Raw genomic sequence first — 12,503 nt, 5'->3', positions numbered from 1 at the left:
TATTAACGCTTGAAACCTTTACAAAGCATTTCATTACTTATGGACGCTAACAGTCTTACAGATCTAATCTATTTTTAAAGTAGATTACCTACCTAAGAATAAAGTAAAAGGTGATTTTCTACATAAATCATGCTTTTTAAAAGTGATGGTATTCTGGCCACATATAAATGAGAAGAAAAAAGGATGATCCAAACTTGGAAATTATTATAATATTCCCCCCTCTTACTAAATAGTAAAAAACTTTGTACAAGAAATACCTGTGTTAGTGAATGAACCTTTTTTCCCTTGAACAACTTTTGGAAAATGGATTTGACAGTGCGTATTCAGTTCTAACCAAAGCTTTATTCAGAAATTTACTTTTTGTACAAATGGAATTATATAATGCTTGAAATACTTTAAGTCACTTTATAAGCAAAATGTATAGCACTTAACTTGTTTATACTTGTAATCTATATGTTAAATGCTTTTATCAGTTTAAGAATAAAGATAGTTACTAATGCTGTTGTATTACAATTTTTAAAAACTACACTAACCTATATACTTGATTTGAAAACAAGTTAAACTTAAATATTTATGGTTTAAGTTTCAAATCTATAATTGATGTTTAACATTAAATGACATTTATAGAATGGCTTATTTGAAGATACAAGATTAGACAAATGTAATCTATTCTTGAAATAAGCTCTGATGCTTAAAGTGATAGTAAATTAAAAATTGACCATAAAATGTAAATTTATTCCTCAAATTTTATAAAGAAAATGGTTATATTAAAAATAAAGAATAGGTTCTTTCTACATTTAGAATAAGAATTTATAAAACAGATTATTTAGAAATAGAATTCTGAGACTTCTTGAACTCTGACAGCCTTTTTAGAGAGAAATGTCTTTATATCAATCCATAATCAGAACAGTTTTTAAACTATTGAAATTATCTCCTTTCTTAACAGCTTCCCTAAAATAACTTCAGTTTACTTTGGTAATCTAGGCTATATTATCAAAAAACTGGCATGATCGAAGGTTAAATCAATTGATTGCATTTAAATAATTTATAGAAAAGCTTAGGAAGGGGGAGGGGAATTGGTGTGAAGAATGCTCAAGCCTGAATGAACTAAGTCCTTCAAGAAGCTGTCAGTAATCTCTACCCCCATACATAGCTGGGAACAATCTTTGCAATCTAGACTCCAGCAGCAGTGGGGCTAGTTTTAATGTTACCAAGCAGCCAGAAAAAGTTTACCTGTTTGCTGACACCCTACTTTAAAAAGGACAGAAATAAGGAGCCGGCCCCGTGGCTCAGGCGGTTGGAGCTCAAGGGTCCTAACTCCGAAGGCTGCTGGTTCGATTCCCACATGGGCCAGTGGGCTCTCAATCACAAGGGTGCCGGTTCAACTCCAACTCCCGCAAGGGATGGTGGGCTCCGCCCCCCTGCAACTAAGATTGAACAGGGCACATTGAGCTGAGCTGCCGCTGAGCTCCCGGAAGGCTCAATTGGTTGGAGTGCGTCCTCTCAACCACAGGTTGCCGGTTCGACTCCTGCAAGGGGTGGTAGGCTGTGCCCCCTGCAACTAGCAAAGACAACTGGACATGGAGCTGAGCTGCACCCTCCACAACTAAGACTGAAATGACAACAACTTGAAGTTGAGCTGCGCCCTCCACAACTAAGATTGAAAGGACAACTTGACTTGGAAAAAAAGTCCTGGAAGTACACACTGTTCCCCAATAAAGTCCTGTTCCACTTCCCCAATTAAAAAAAAAAAAAAGGACAAATATATAAAAAAACACAGCCTTTTTCTTCAAAGTAAATTAAGAGCTTATCCTTAGAATAATTAATCCAATAATATATGATTAACATCCGCTTGTTTTAAAAAGGGGAGAAAATGTAGAAAGCTTGCGGAGCAGGAGGCTACTTAGACAATAAAGGGTAAATATGAAGAAGATGAAGTCCACATCTTAAAGGAACTACTGCCCCAGAGAATTCATTGTCACCAGAGCAGATTATGAAACTGGATGAAACTTCCTAATGTTTTTTTTTCTTCTGATTTCTGAGGAGCCAGTTTTGATTGAGGGTTCCAAATCTTCAAAGTTTTTTTTTTTTTTTTACCTTTTGACTATATTCCTGTACCTACAAAAATATAGAGTGCCAAAAAAATGTATACGCATGACTTGCATTCATCTTTTGTTATTAGTATATATTGAGTATTACAATTTTAATACCGTTTTTTCCTTTCTTAAAATGTGTACTTTTTTTTTGGCACCCTCTATAGGGTATACTTACCTAATACTTAGCCGTAATTAACTAATAAGGATATATTTATTGTAAAACCCTAATATAATTCAAACTTCAATAACATTGTTTATCTTAGAAATAGAGGAAATTTGACACAACTTAACAGAAAAATAGAAATCACATACAAGTTATACAGTAGTTCAAAAGTCCACAAAATGTAATTGGCAGATTCCTGCCTGGCCATGTTTTGGTTTCCCAACTCCCATTTTGAAACCATATTCTTGAAGCACTGCTACTCGAAAGCCCTACTTCATCTTGTAATTAGTTGACAGGTTTGGTAAGTTCTTAAGTACTCACATGAATGCTATGCTCTCTGTGCTGTAGTCACCTAAGTCTAGGAAAAATGAAAAATCCTGAATGCTTTTGTAACAACTATCAGAATCCTAATTTAAAATTCAAGTTCCATGTACAGATGTCCTCAGTTGTCTTAGCTATGGAACCAAGTTCTGTGATTCACAATTAACACAAACTTGGCACACGAGTTTTTGCTTGTTACTCCAGTGCAGTTCTGTAAATCCAAAATCTGTTTTCCCAAGGATCCAGTAGCAGTTAGGATTGTCCAGCTTTAGCCACTAGATGGCGATAATGCAAAGAGCCAAGTTCTCCCTGTGTACTTGAGCAAGACTGAACCTAACTGCAGGTTTTCAAGCTGTCTGTATAGTAAAGGGCTGAGTTTATTTTCAGACTGTGGTAGTACCCATAGTTTTGCAAAATACAATAAAAATGAATTCCTAGACAGACAAAAGACATACAAATTATAAGCCCCAATTTTTTATTTTATTACATTCAACAGAAAATCACTCCAACAAGTTGCTTTAAGTTTTTAAATGCTTGTTGTCATTATCTGTACTTATCTCCTACAGGCCATAACATACGGTGTTAGTAACACAGGACGCAGGCACTGTCTGAGGACCACACAGGCGTGCTGAAAAGCTGGCTTGACAGTGCATCCCCTTTAGTCAGGAGAGGCTGGTTGAAAATGTGGCTCCGTTACTACTAGCTGGGTAGCTGTGGAAAGGTCACGTAACCTGTCTAATCCCCAATTGACTCATTTGCATCAGGTAAATAGTATCTATACTTAGGCTTTTTATGAGAGCTCAATGATCATGTACTAACCTCTGAGGAAGCACTCAAATGTTAGTAGAAACTATATATTTGGTACAGTAAATATTAAACACTGGTTTTCTTTTCCACTGGTCTCTGCTTCATCATCTTACTGGTGTTCTTTTGCCCATGAATAGAAACACTGTTCATGTGTTCGGTTGATCGTCAAACACTTAAAGGTCCTCCTAACCCTGTTTGATGGCCCAGTGGAAGCACAGCTACTTGGAGATCCTTGACAAACGTGTCCTCTCTCTGGGCAGTTTACCCTCTAACATGAAGCTGGCAGCTTTCGTGGGCGGAGGGAGGACTCCAAGAACAGTGAGGGAGTCAGAGGGCACCTATTCACCCAGATGTATCTGCAGTCAGATGCTTCCCCGCCCTACAAGTTTGAAGAACTACATAAACACTGTGCTGCCAGCTCAAAGTCTAGGTGGTTCGTTACAAAACCCAGGAAAGGCTGGCATGGAAACATGAGGCAAGATCATGGATGGCAGTTTGTTCTTTAATTAATCATCATAGCTACCATTTCTTGTGACCTTACTATGTCAGACATACATGGCTTCAGTTGTTACAACAATCCTGACAGAGAAATCATTTTTGAGATAAGGAAACTAAGGTTCAAAGATGTTAAGATGCTTAAATCACACAATGCCACTTACTGGTTCGCTCTAAAAGGCTAGCCAGAAACTTGTGGTCTTCATCAATGTATTTACTACATCTGGAAGCACAACCGCTCTAGCTGTGGTGTCCAAATTAGTCTTTAAGGTTAAGTGAATGGAACAAAAACTAACAGTATAGTTTCAAAAGTTGTAAGAGCTGTAAAGTCAGTCTAAACTACCAAAAAGTACTTAAATGAAAAACCTATAAGTACCATACCAGAAGAAGGTATCCCCCACCATGAAAATGTCACCGAGGGTAATTTTAAAATCTTGGCACACTTTAAAATCTTGGCACATGGTATCCACAATTTTAAAATGTTGGGTCCAAAAAGCCTATATAGTTGATATAAACTATAATAATGCTCTGTATTAACACAGTCTTGGAGATTAAATCAAGATCATGTAACGTGCTCACTTTGGCCAACACTGTAAGAGTTTCAACTTGCCAAAACAATTCCTGAGATAATTATGCAGCAGTTCTGTCCATCTTCGTTTTACCTTTCTGCCTTACCGAAGAAAGGCCTAAGAAACACAAATGTAAAAAACACTTCCTGGAAAACCGAGCTGCTGGTGGTAGAAGGAAAAAAAGCAGTAGAATTAAGGTTTTATAAACCAGAGTGTCTTGTTTCTGTTATATAAAGGGATTTCTTCGTATGTTATTTTAATAAAAGGGAATTTCATAGGTAAAAACCAATACTCAAAATTATAAAACAAATAGAAGTGTCTGTGTATAATCACTGCTTCAAAAATTTGCAAGAGATTCAACAGAAATTCTTTAGTTGACAGATGTGGTTTGAAGGGGTAATAAAATCTTTTTATGGCTAAAGCAAGAGTCTTGTTTCCTGTTGGCCCAAAAACAGATGTTTCATTTCCCAAATAAGTAGGTTCTCCACTGTAAAGAAATATTCTTGTGTAGTTGGTTTCTATCTTCTTGAACTCTGCTCCAAGTTCAGCCAACTTCTTATACGTCCTTAACACAAATTTGGAACAGTCGTAGGATTCAAACCATGTCTCCGCCCCTTGTTCTGGGCTGGCTTGGACAGTCCATGTCTCATAATAAATCCCTGTTTCATTGTCCTGTTTTACCCACTTCGCCATTTTGTTAAACGTGTTACCTAGTTAAAAAAAAAAAAATCGCTTATGTGACTATCAAAGCTAATCATGTTAGTTTAAAATGTTCTAACCAGATTAAGGCCATGAATGGACATGAATAAACAATAGTTTTTGAATTTCCAAACCCGTATCTCATATTAGAAATCCAAGCCCAGTCAATTTTTATTCCATTTTTCAAGGCACAAGGTATTTTTGAATTGTAAACATAATATATAAAATAAGTGATAAAGAAAAATCTTGTATACTAATTCTATAATCCCATAAAGGGATTTCTTCAGCTATAGTCAAAAGCAAAATTATACACATGCAGAAGCCCTCCTTCTTTACCCCACTCAACAAATCTTGGATTCAGAGGCAAAAGAGAAAAAGCAAGGAAAACATTGTGGAAGAGTTTAAGAGCGAGCGGGTCAGTCAGTGTAAGAGGCCCTGAGCGGGGTGAAATGCAGAGCTTCCCTGTTGCCAAGCATGGTGCGTGGACAGTACGAATGGCTGCCTGAGGAACAGCTCCTCCAGAGGAGAACACCGTCTACTAAGCTGGTCAGAGGAAGCTCTGTACCCATCCATCCACCGTGACTATCCGGGATGTCCTTCTCCCTGTACTTGCACCTTTTGGGATACTACTTACACCTTTCTCTCCACCACACAAATTCTTCCAGTGAATCCACTAAAACGGGAAATGTTTTTGGCCAAGTTTATGGACTATACGGACTCCTAGACAGCTAATTCTCTCTCCTACCACCTTGTACCAGAGCAGAAAAACCTCTCGAAATGTTAACACTGTGCTTTGCACAGATATACCCTCATCTGGGTATTTATAATGCCTAAAATAAAAGGGCTCGGCCCCAACATTTCACTTTGTCACTGTGTGCCCCAATTTGAGTTCATAAACTCAGTACTTCATGTACTATAAAAGAATAGAGTGGCTGCCTTGATCAATTTTTACGGAATTAAAATTGTGCAATAATTAAAAAACCTGTTTTCTTACAACGAGGGATACTGTTCCTAGTTTTCTTCAACTTGGAAAAGCCAGTGCTGTAATTAAGAGACAAGCATGCTTCAAAACACTATTTTATAACATGAAAAAAGGTCAATGAACAGGATTAATCCCAAGGCAGTCGGATAACTTAAAAGATTTAAGTACTGGAATATCACAAACCTACAGAAACTAGTGATCACTTGTTCATATGTTCACACATTTATGTCAGAAGGAAGGACTGTCAGATAATGAGGTGGGTGGAAACAGAAATGAGAGATGTGAACTGGCCTAGAATGAAAGAAAGTTGCTACTTACTATGCCAAACATTGTTAAAACAGAGGGACTTTTACATTTGTTGGGATTGTTTGGGGCACATCAATGAGATAGAAGGAAATAGCATGGTGCAGTTAAAAGACTCTCAGATTTAAGAGACGCCAGTGCGATTCCTGGTTCTACATCCAGCTCTGTGACCTTAAGAGACAGGTAAGTCCTGCCACCTGGCTGAACCTCAATTCCTTAATTGTAAAAAGAAGGGCATCTTATCCTGCCCACTGAACATTCTCCACAATGCTTTGTAAAGAGCTCTACAAGTGGAAAGCATGGTAATTTTGAGTCCTGTGATTCACTGAATAATTCCTATCACAAACAGTGCTTTCATTATGTTTCCATTTTTTGGAGAACAACAGTTTATAATGTAGAGCTCTATAAATGATGTGCGCAAACTCCCTACCTCTAAAAGCAGTGGTAGCCTCAGCCCCAATCTACACACGAGGCAATCAGTCAATGAGGTAAAATGTGACCAAGGTCGCATAACCAGTTTCTGAAAAAAGTTCTGCTGAACAACTTTCTTCATCACGAACTAAATGCAACTTTACTGTTTCGGCAACTTTCAAATATTACACATCCAAAAGAACAAAAAATCTCAAAGATAAAATATTTAAATTGCTCAAGAGGCCTCAAATAAATAAGATCCTGTATGTTTTGGGAGGCAATGTAGCAAAGTGGTTAAGAAAATGGCCAATAGGGCTTGACAGCCAAGGTTGTAGTCTCACTTCCTTAGTTGAGACATTTTTAACTCTTTGTTCCTCAGTTTCCCCATCTGAAAAATGGGGAAAATAATAGCAACTACCTCAGGACGGTTGTGATGATAAAGGATGTGATTTATGTACGTCAGAACACTGCCAGGCCCAGAGTAAGTCCACATGAGTGATAGCTATTATTTCTCGACACAAAAACATTTTAGTTTATCATCACTGAAAGCTTCCCAGATAGACTTAACAGGTCCTTCAATCAATTATTTTTTCAGGTACATTATGGACTATCCTCTATTATTTAAGAAGTCCACCTAAATTGTGCAGCGTGTTTTTGCATTCATTTTCACCATGGGAATAGAGGAGTTCAGCTACTCATCACCTACAGGTAAAGTTTTGCCTTAATAATAATTTGGGTCAAAGGTTAGTGGTTCCAGAAGTATATTTTATACATTGACCCCTATAAAGTACATCATGGAAATGCCTCAATGAAAATGTTTAGATATTAATGGAATGATCAAATACTGCCATATTTTTTCAACTTACCTGATATGGTTGCTACTTGAACTAATGTCCCATTTTCCTTCCAGTGATTATCATCAATTCCTTCAAAGAAGCAGGCAGCTCCTTGATTACACCAGAAAGGGGCATTCATTTCCGGTCGGAGATGGGGAAATGTGCAGTTTCCAAGTTGGAAAAGTTCATACCATTCCATGGTGTAGTTCTTGCCAGTTGAAGCACTCCTGAATCCAATCGCATCGTGCATAATTTTCTGTGTAAAGACCACACATGTATAAAAGTATCTGTGAGGCCCCCACTGGTCCAGGAACCAGGTGAGAGAAAATATGATGAACCCCAACTGCCTATCAAGTAGAACAACTGCTCAGCTGTTCCTTCATGGCGCTATTCTCGTTTGCGCTGCGTGGCTCCTCAGATTCCAGGCCCTCACCCTCTCTGGTTTTTGCCACTCAGCTCATTTCAATAGGAAGGACATGTGCTACGTGGACACGTTCATAATTTCCTTACATCTTAGAATGAGTACAAGAAGCCTCCATGCCACAGTCCCAGGAAGGAACTGTATGTGCCACCCAGGTGATGAGAGGTTCCATGGTGAGCTAACCTGGGAAAAGTGCATACAGCAGGGCCTGGAAATGAAGACCTGCTTCCTGCCTGCCTTGCTCCTTCCTCTGCATGTCCTCCCTTCTTACTCTCTAGCAGCTGGATACAGGAGTTGGGTTTGGATTTGGAATATTAAAAGGGATTAGAGCAATTGCATTTGTTATTGTCAGGATCACAAACCCTGATAATATTTTTTTTTGACTACTCATTTTAAATACATTAAGAGGAAAACCAATAAACATGATCTAAAATCAGTCATTTGAATAGTGACTATTCCCTCAAATGTAGTCAATAATGACATCGTTTTATTAATTAACATTGTAAGGTCAAGACACATCCTTACCAAGTGTCCCAGGAGGTCTCCATATTTAAATTCCCATACTGGGGCTTGTAACCGAAAGACGTCAACGACATCATCATCCTTCAGAACTGGGATAGGTGAGCCCGTTGGACAGAAAGTATACTTAGCTTGACAATAAGGATCTGGTGCCGGACGGAAGGAAAATCGTCTAATAAAGAAAAAGAAACCATCAACTTAGATTCTAATAGGAATTTGGTTCTCGCACGTTTTAGAATCCAGATTTTCAGTTCACTGTCAATAACATTTTTAGAGAAAACATTCAAAGCTCAGCCCATAGCGTATAAATATACTTTATGTGTTATCCTGTGAACAAACTCCAATGATGTATTTAGTAGCAAATTACATATTAAAAGTACTTTGATAAATGCCTACTTCCCTGTTCCCTGATCCCACTGTGAGAATTTGGAAGACGGCAACCATATCTTAAAATGTTTTATAGCTCCAGATCTTATTTAGTAAACAAATATTTACTGAATAAAGGAATATTTTTCAAATGATGCTTAATTTCCCAAACAGTCCATACACTAAGATTATTCAAAGATAATTATGATTAAAAAGAACATATTTTCTTAATAATTAACCAACATTCCTTAAACCAATATTTATTGAGGCTCTACCCCATATGTGTAGGACATACTAGGAAGAAGGGAAACAAAATTATAATGATGTTCCCTTCCTCAAGGAGCTCTGGGTGGGGGCTGGGAAGACGTTAAATAATGAAGCGCAGTGTGGTAAGTGCTAAACCAAAGAAATATACAAAGTCCTATGGGCACAAGAGAGGGATAAATTTTTACCTGTGTGGATGGGTGGGGATGGGGAGGGCAAAGAAAGAGATGAAGGCCAGGTCTAGGTTTTTAAAATACTTTTGGAGGTTAGGACAGAAAAGGAGAGAAAACACTACTAAGTATTATAAGACAAGCACAGCATGTTGGAAGATTCTCAGGTACAGAAGATTGGCATTTAGGCTTTAAGGTAGGAGTGGTGAGAGGAGAAGCAGGCAGGGACTTTTTCTGCACTAATACAGTGAGAACCACAGCCTCCAAAGTCCAACAACTGGGAGGTCTGAGCCCAAGAGTGAGCTTAAAGAATTTTAAGAAGCAGATCTGATGTAACTGAATCTGCTATACAATAAACTTTATTTCATGAATTAGAAGAGTGTGGGGAGAGAGGCCAAATTAAGTCTGAGAGGTCAGTTAGGAGGACTGCAATAATACAACAAGTAAAGAAGGCAGCCTGAGATGGCCACGACGACAGGACTACGGTTGAATTTTCAGCTCAACAGACACTGGTCACCATCCATACTAGACACTGGGAGACAAAGATGAAAGAGAGAACCACGCTGCCTGTATCTGTCCTCTAAGAAGCCTATATCCCTAAGGTTCTAGCCGGATCTATTGTTTTACAATCCTAATACAACAAGAAAAATTTCTCTTTTACAAAGTTAACAAAATCTTGATGTTAACCAAAAATATTAACGACCTTCCCAAAAACTTACGAGACTTAAATATACTTACCTGTTATAGGTGCTTACCTGATTTAAATAAAAACATAACTATATATATATAGGTTTCACCTGCCCACAGCAAAATATTTTAGGTCAAAGGTCAAGGTAATTTCTAAAGCGTAATTTGTGAACTTAAAAGGGATACATTTTATTATATTCAATTTATGGGATTAGATGGAGACATATACTTAATACTCGAAACTTAAACATAAGACGTCATAGTGTCTTGCCCTTATGTCAAATGGTTTTGGATTTACAATCTCTTCCTTGTTTTATTGCATATTTAATGTTTACTTCTTATGAACATTTTATTAAAATTTTCCAGAAAACCAGCTTCAACCCCAAACTTCTCTTCTCATGTGTATCAAGCAAAAGAAGGAAGTGGTGCAAACCTTATACAGTGAGCAGAATACACTAATATCCAGGTTTGACAGTAGCTGGCATGTACTAGATTTAATCCTCCCAACAAACCTGAGGTAAGTGCTACCACTTGCCTACTTTCTGACTCAGGATATATGGGCACAGAGATATTGAGTAACTTTCCCAAGATCACACAGTTAACTAGTCAGGGGTGGAGCATGATTTGATCTGCAGCAGTCGGAGCCCAGAACTCGCTCCGGACCACTAGGTTATCCTGCCTCCCATCTCACTATTTCGTCATCCAAAATAGCTGCGCGTTTTCAAAGCTGCTGGCCTTCCCCCTGCTTGATGTTGACACAGTTTTCTTTCTGTGTAGCCATCTGACAGTGTCAGGCCCTCTAGATACTGTTCTAGATCAAAGGCTGCAATCAGCTTCACAGGTTTGCAGTCTCCGTCCCTGGCTTAAGACCAGAGTCCTACCTCCAGGCTAAAAATAGTGGACAAACGAGGTCACCAGGCTTCCTGGTTTGCCCGGGGTCGAGGGAGCGGGAGATTCCCGGGACACGAGACTTTTGGTACCCAACAGGGGAAGTCCCGGCGAAACAAGGCGAGTTGGTCATTCTGTAAATTCTACCAAAGGTTACTACGCACTCATGATAACTGATGACGGTGCATGACATACTAAATGCGAAACTAGGTCTCCCCACACTATTCAGCCTAAAAGTCACGCGATAAAATAGCACTACTCCCTTTTTCTTCCAGAATTCATGTCAGCCCTAAGCCTAGGTCACCTCGTCATTGGCTCAAGTGTCCCGAGACGAAGAAAGGCTCCAGAACGGCGCGCAACAAGCAGCTGCCACTCCCGAGCTCTCAACTTCGTTCTACACAGCCTTAGAGTCGCCTGGCGCCGCCTCCGCACGGCCGCGTGACCCGGAAACAAGGCCTGCGCTGGGGCGCGGGTCCCCCCACTCCCCCCCCCCCCCGCCGCACCGTCCCCTCCGACCCCGGCCCAGCACGCGCCTGCACGCCCCGCCGCGCCCGCGCGCACTCACTTGTAGGGTACCGGCCACTGGCGCCGGGAGGGGACATCCGCCGCTGTCGCCAGCCAGAGCAGCGCTAGGGCCCAGAGCCAAGGCGCGCCCCGCAGGGCCGCGCCCGCGCCGCGATGGCCACCGGCCCCTGGGCCAGTGTTACCCGCCTGCGCCATGTGGTGGCTCCCGGTGCTACCGGCGCCTCCCGAGCCCGGCGACCGCGGAGGGCCAACGAGCGGAGCATGCGCGGAGCCACTTCCCCGCCCCGCGCGAACCCGGGACACTGGCCTCCCTCGGCCGAAGGGTCCGGCCCTCTGTCCCACCCCCGCGCCGAATACTCTGTCTCTCCCGGCGCGGGATGCGTTCCTATGCGTGAGGAAGCAAGGCGGCGGTTCTTGGCGCGGGCTTGTCCTCCCTTCTCCCTGGCGACCAGCACTTTGGGGGCTTCCAAACTTTGCGGCCCGGAAGGCGCTTGGGTCCAGGACCCCAACGCTCTCCTTCGTGCCTTAGGGCCTCTTCTTTCTCAGACAGATTTGTAATGCCCAGGTCTTCTCGCCTCACGTCTGGATTTAAAGATCATCGCTTCCTTGGAGCTTCTTCTGACCTTCCCGCCCACCCCCAGCCTCCCAACAACCACGAAAACCAAACCAGAGGAACAAACAAATCCAGCTTTGGGCACCTAGCTGTAGGGAGCTGGAGCATTAAGGGTTAAGAAAATGTAACTTCAAGCAGAGTTTGGGAGGATGGCTGAGGGAAATTCCGATAAGCATAAAAAACAAACAGACACCTGCTGTTCTGGGGATGAGAAATTACCAAAGAGATAAAGACAGTCAGGGCCAAACTTTGAGAAAACATAACTAATCTGTACTTGCTGCCTCAGCTGCTCTATGTAACCTTCTTGTTTCTGTGTGTATAAAAGAAAGCTGGCTTCATGATAAAGTTCAAAGTATGAGAGAAGCTAA

At 40.6% G+C, this 12,503-nt stretch overlaps 1 protein-coding gene across 1 annotated transcript; it reads right to left on the bottom strand.

Annotated features, from left to right (window-relative positions):
* Positions 1-3,038: 3,038 nt before the first annotated feature.
* Positions 3,039-11,801, bottom strand: CLN5 (CLN5 lysosomal BMP synthase). The gene is made up of 4 exons (XM_019738173.2): positions 11,563-11,801; positions 8,629-8,794; positions 7,713-7,938; positions 3,039-5,161 (listed from the first exon to the last, which is right to left on the bottom strand). The coding sequence occupies exons 1-4, from the start codon at positions 11,715-11,717 to the stop codon at positions 4,644-4,646; spliced, it is 1,065 nt and encodes a 354-aa protein (XP_019593732.2). The 5' UTR covers positions 11,718-11,801; the 3' UTR covers positions 3,039-4,643.
* Between the last annotated feature and the right edge of the window lie 702 nt (positions 11,802-12,503).

This window comes from Rhinolophus sinicus, linkage group LG04, assembly GCF_036562045.2.
Source record: "Rhinolophus sinicus isolate RSC01 linkage group LG04, ASM3656204v1, whole genome shotgun sequence".
NCBI lineage: Eukaryota > Metazoa > Chordata > Mammalia > Chiroptera > Rhinolophidae > Rhinolophus > Rhinolophus sinicus.
This window is presented reverse-complemented; position numbering and strand designations above follow the sequence as displayed.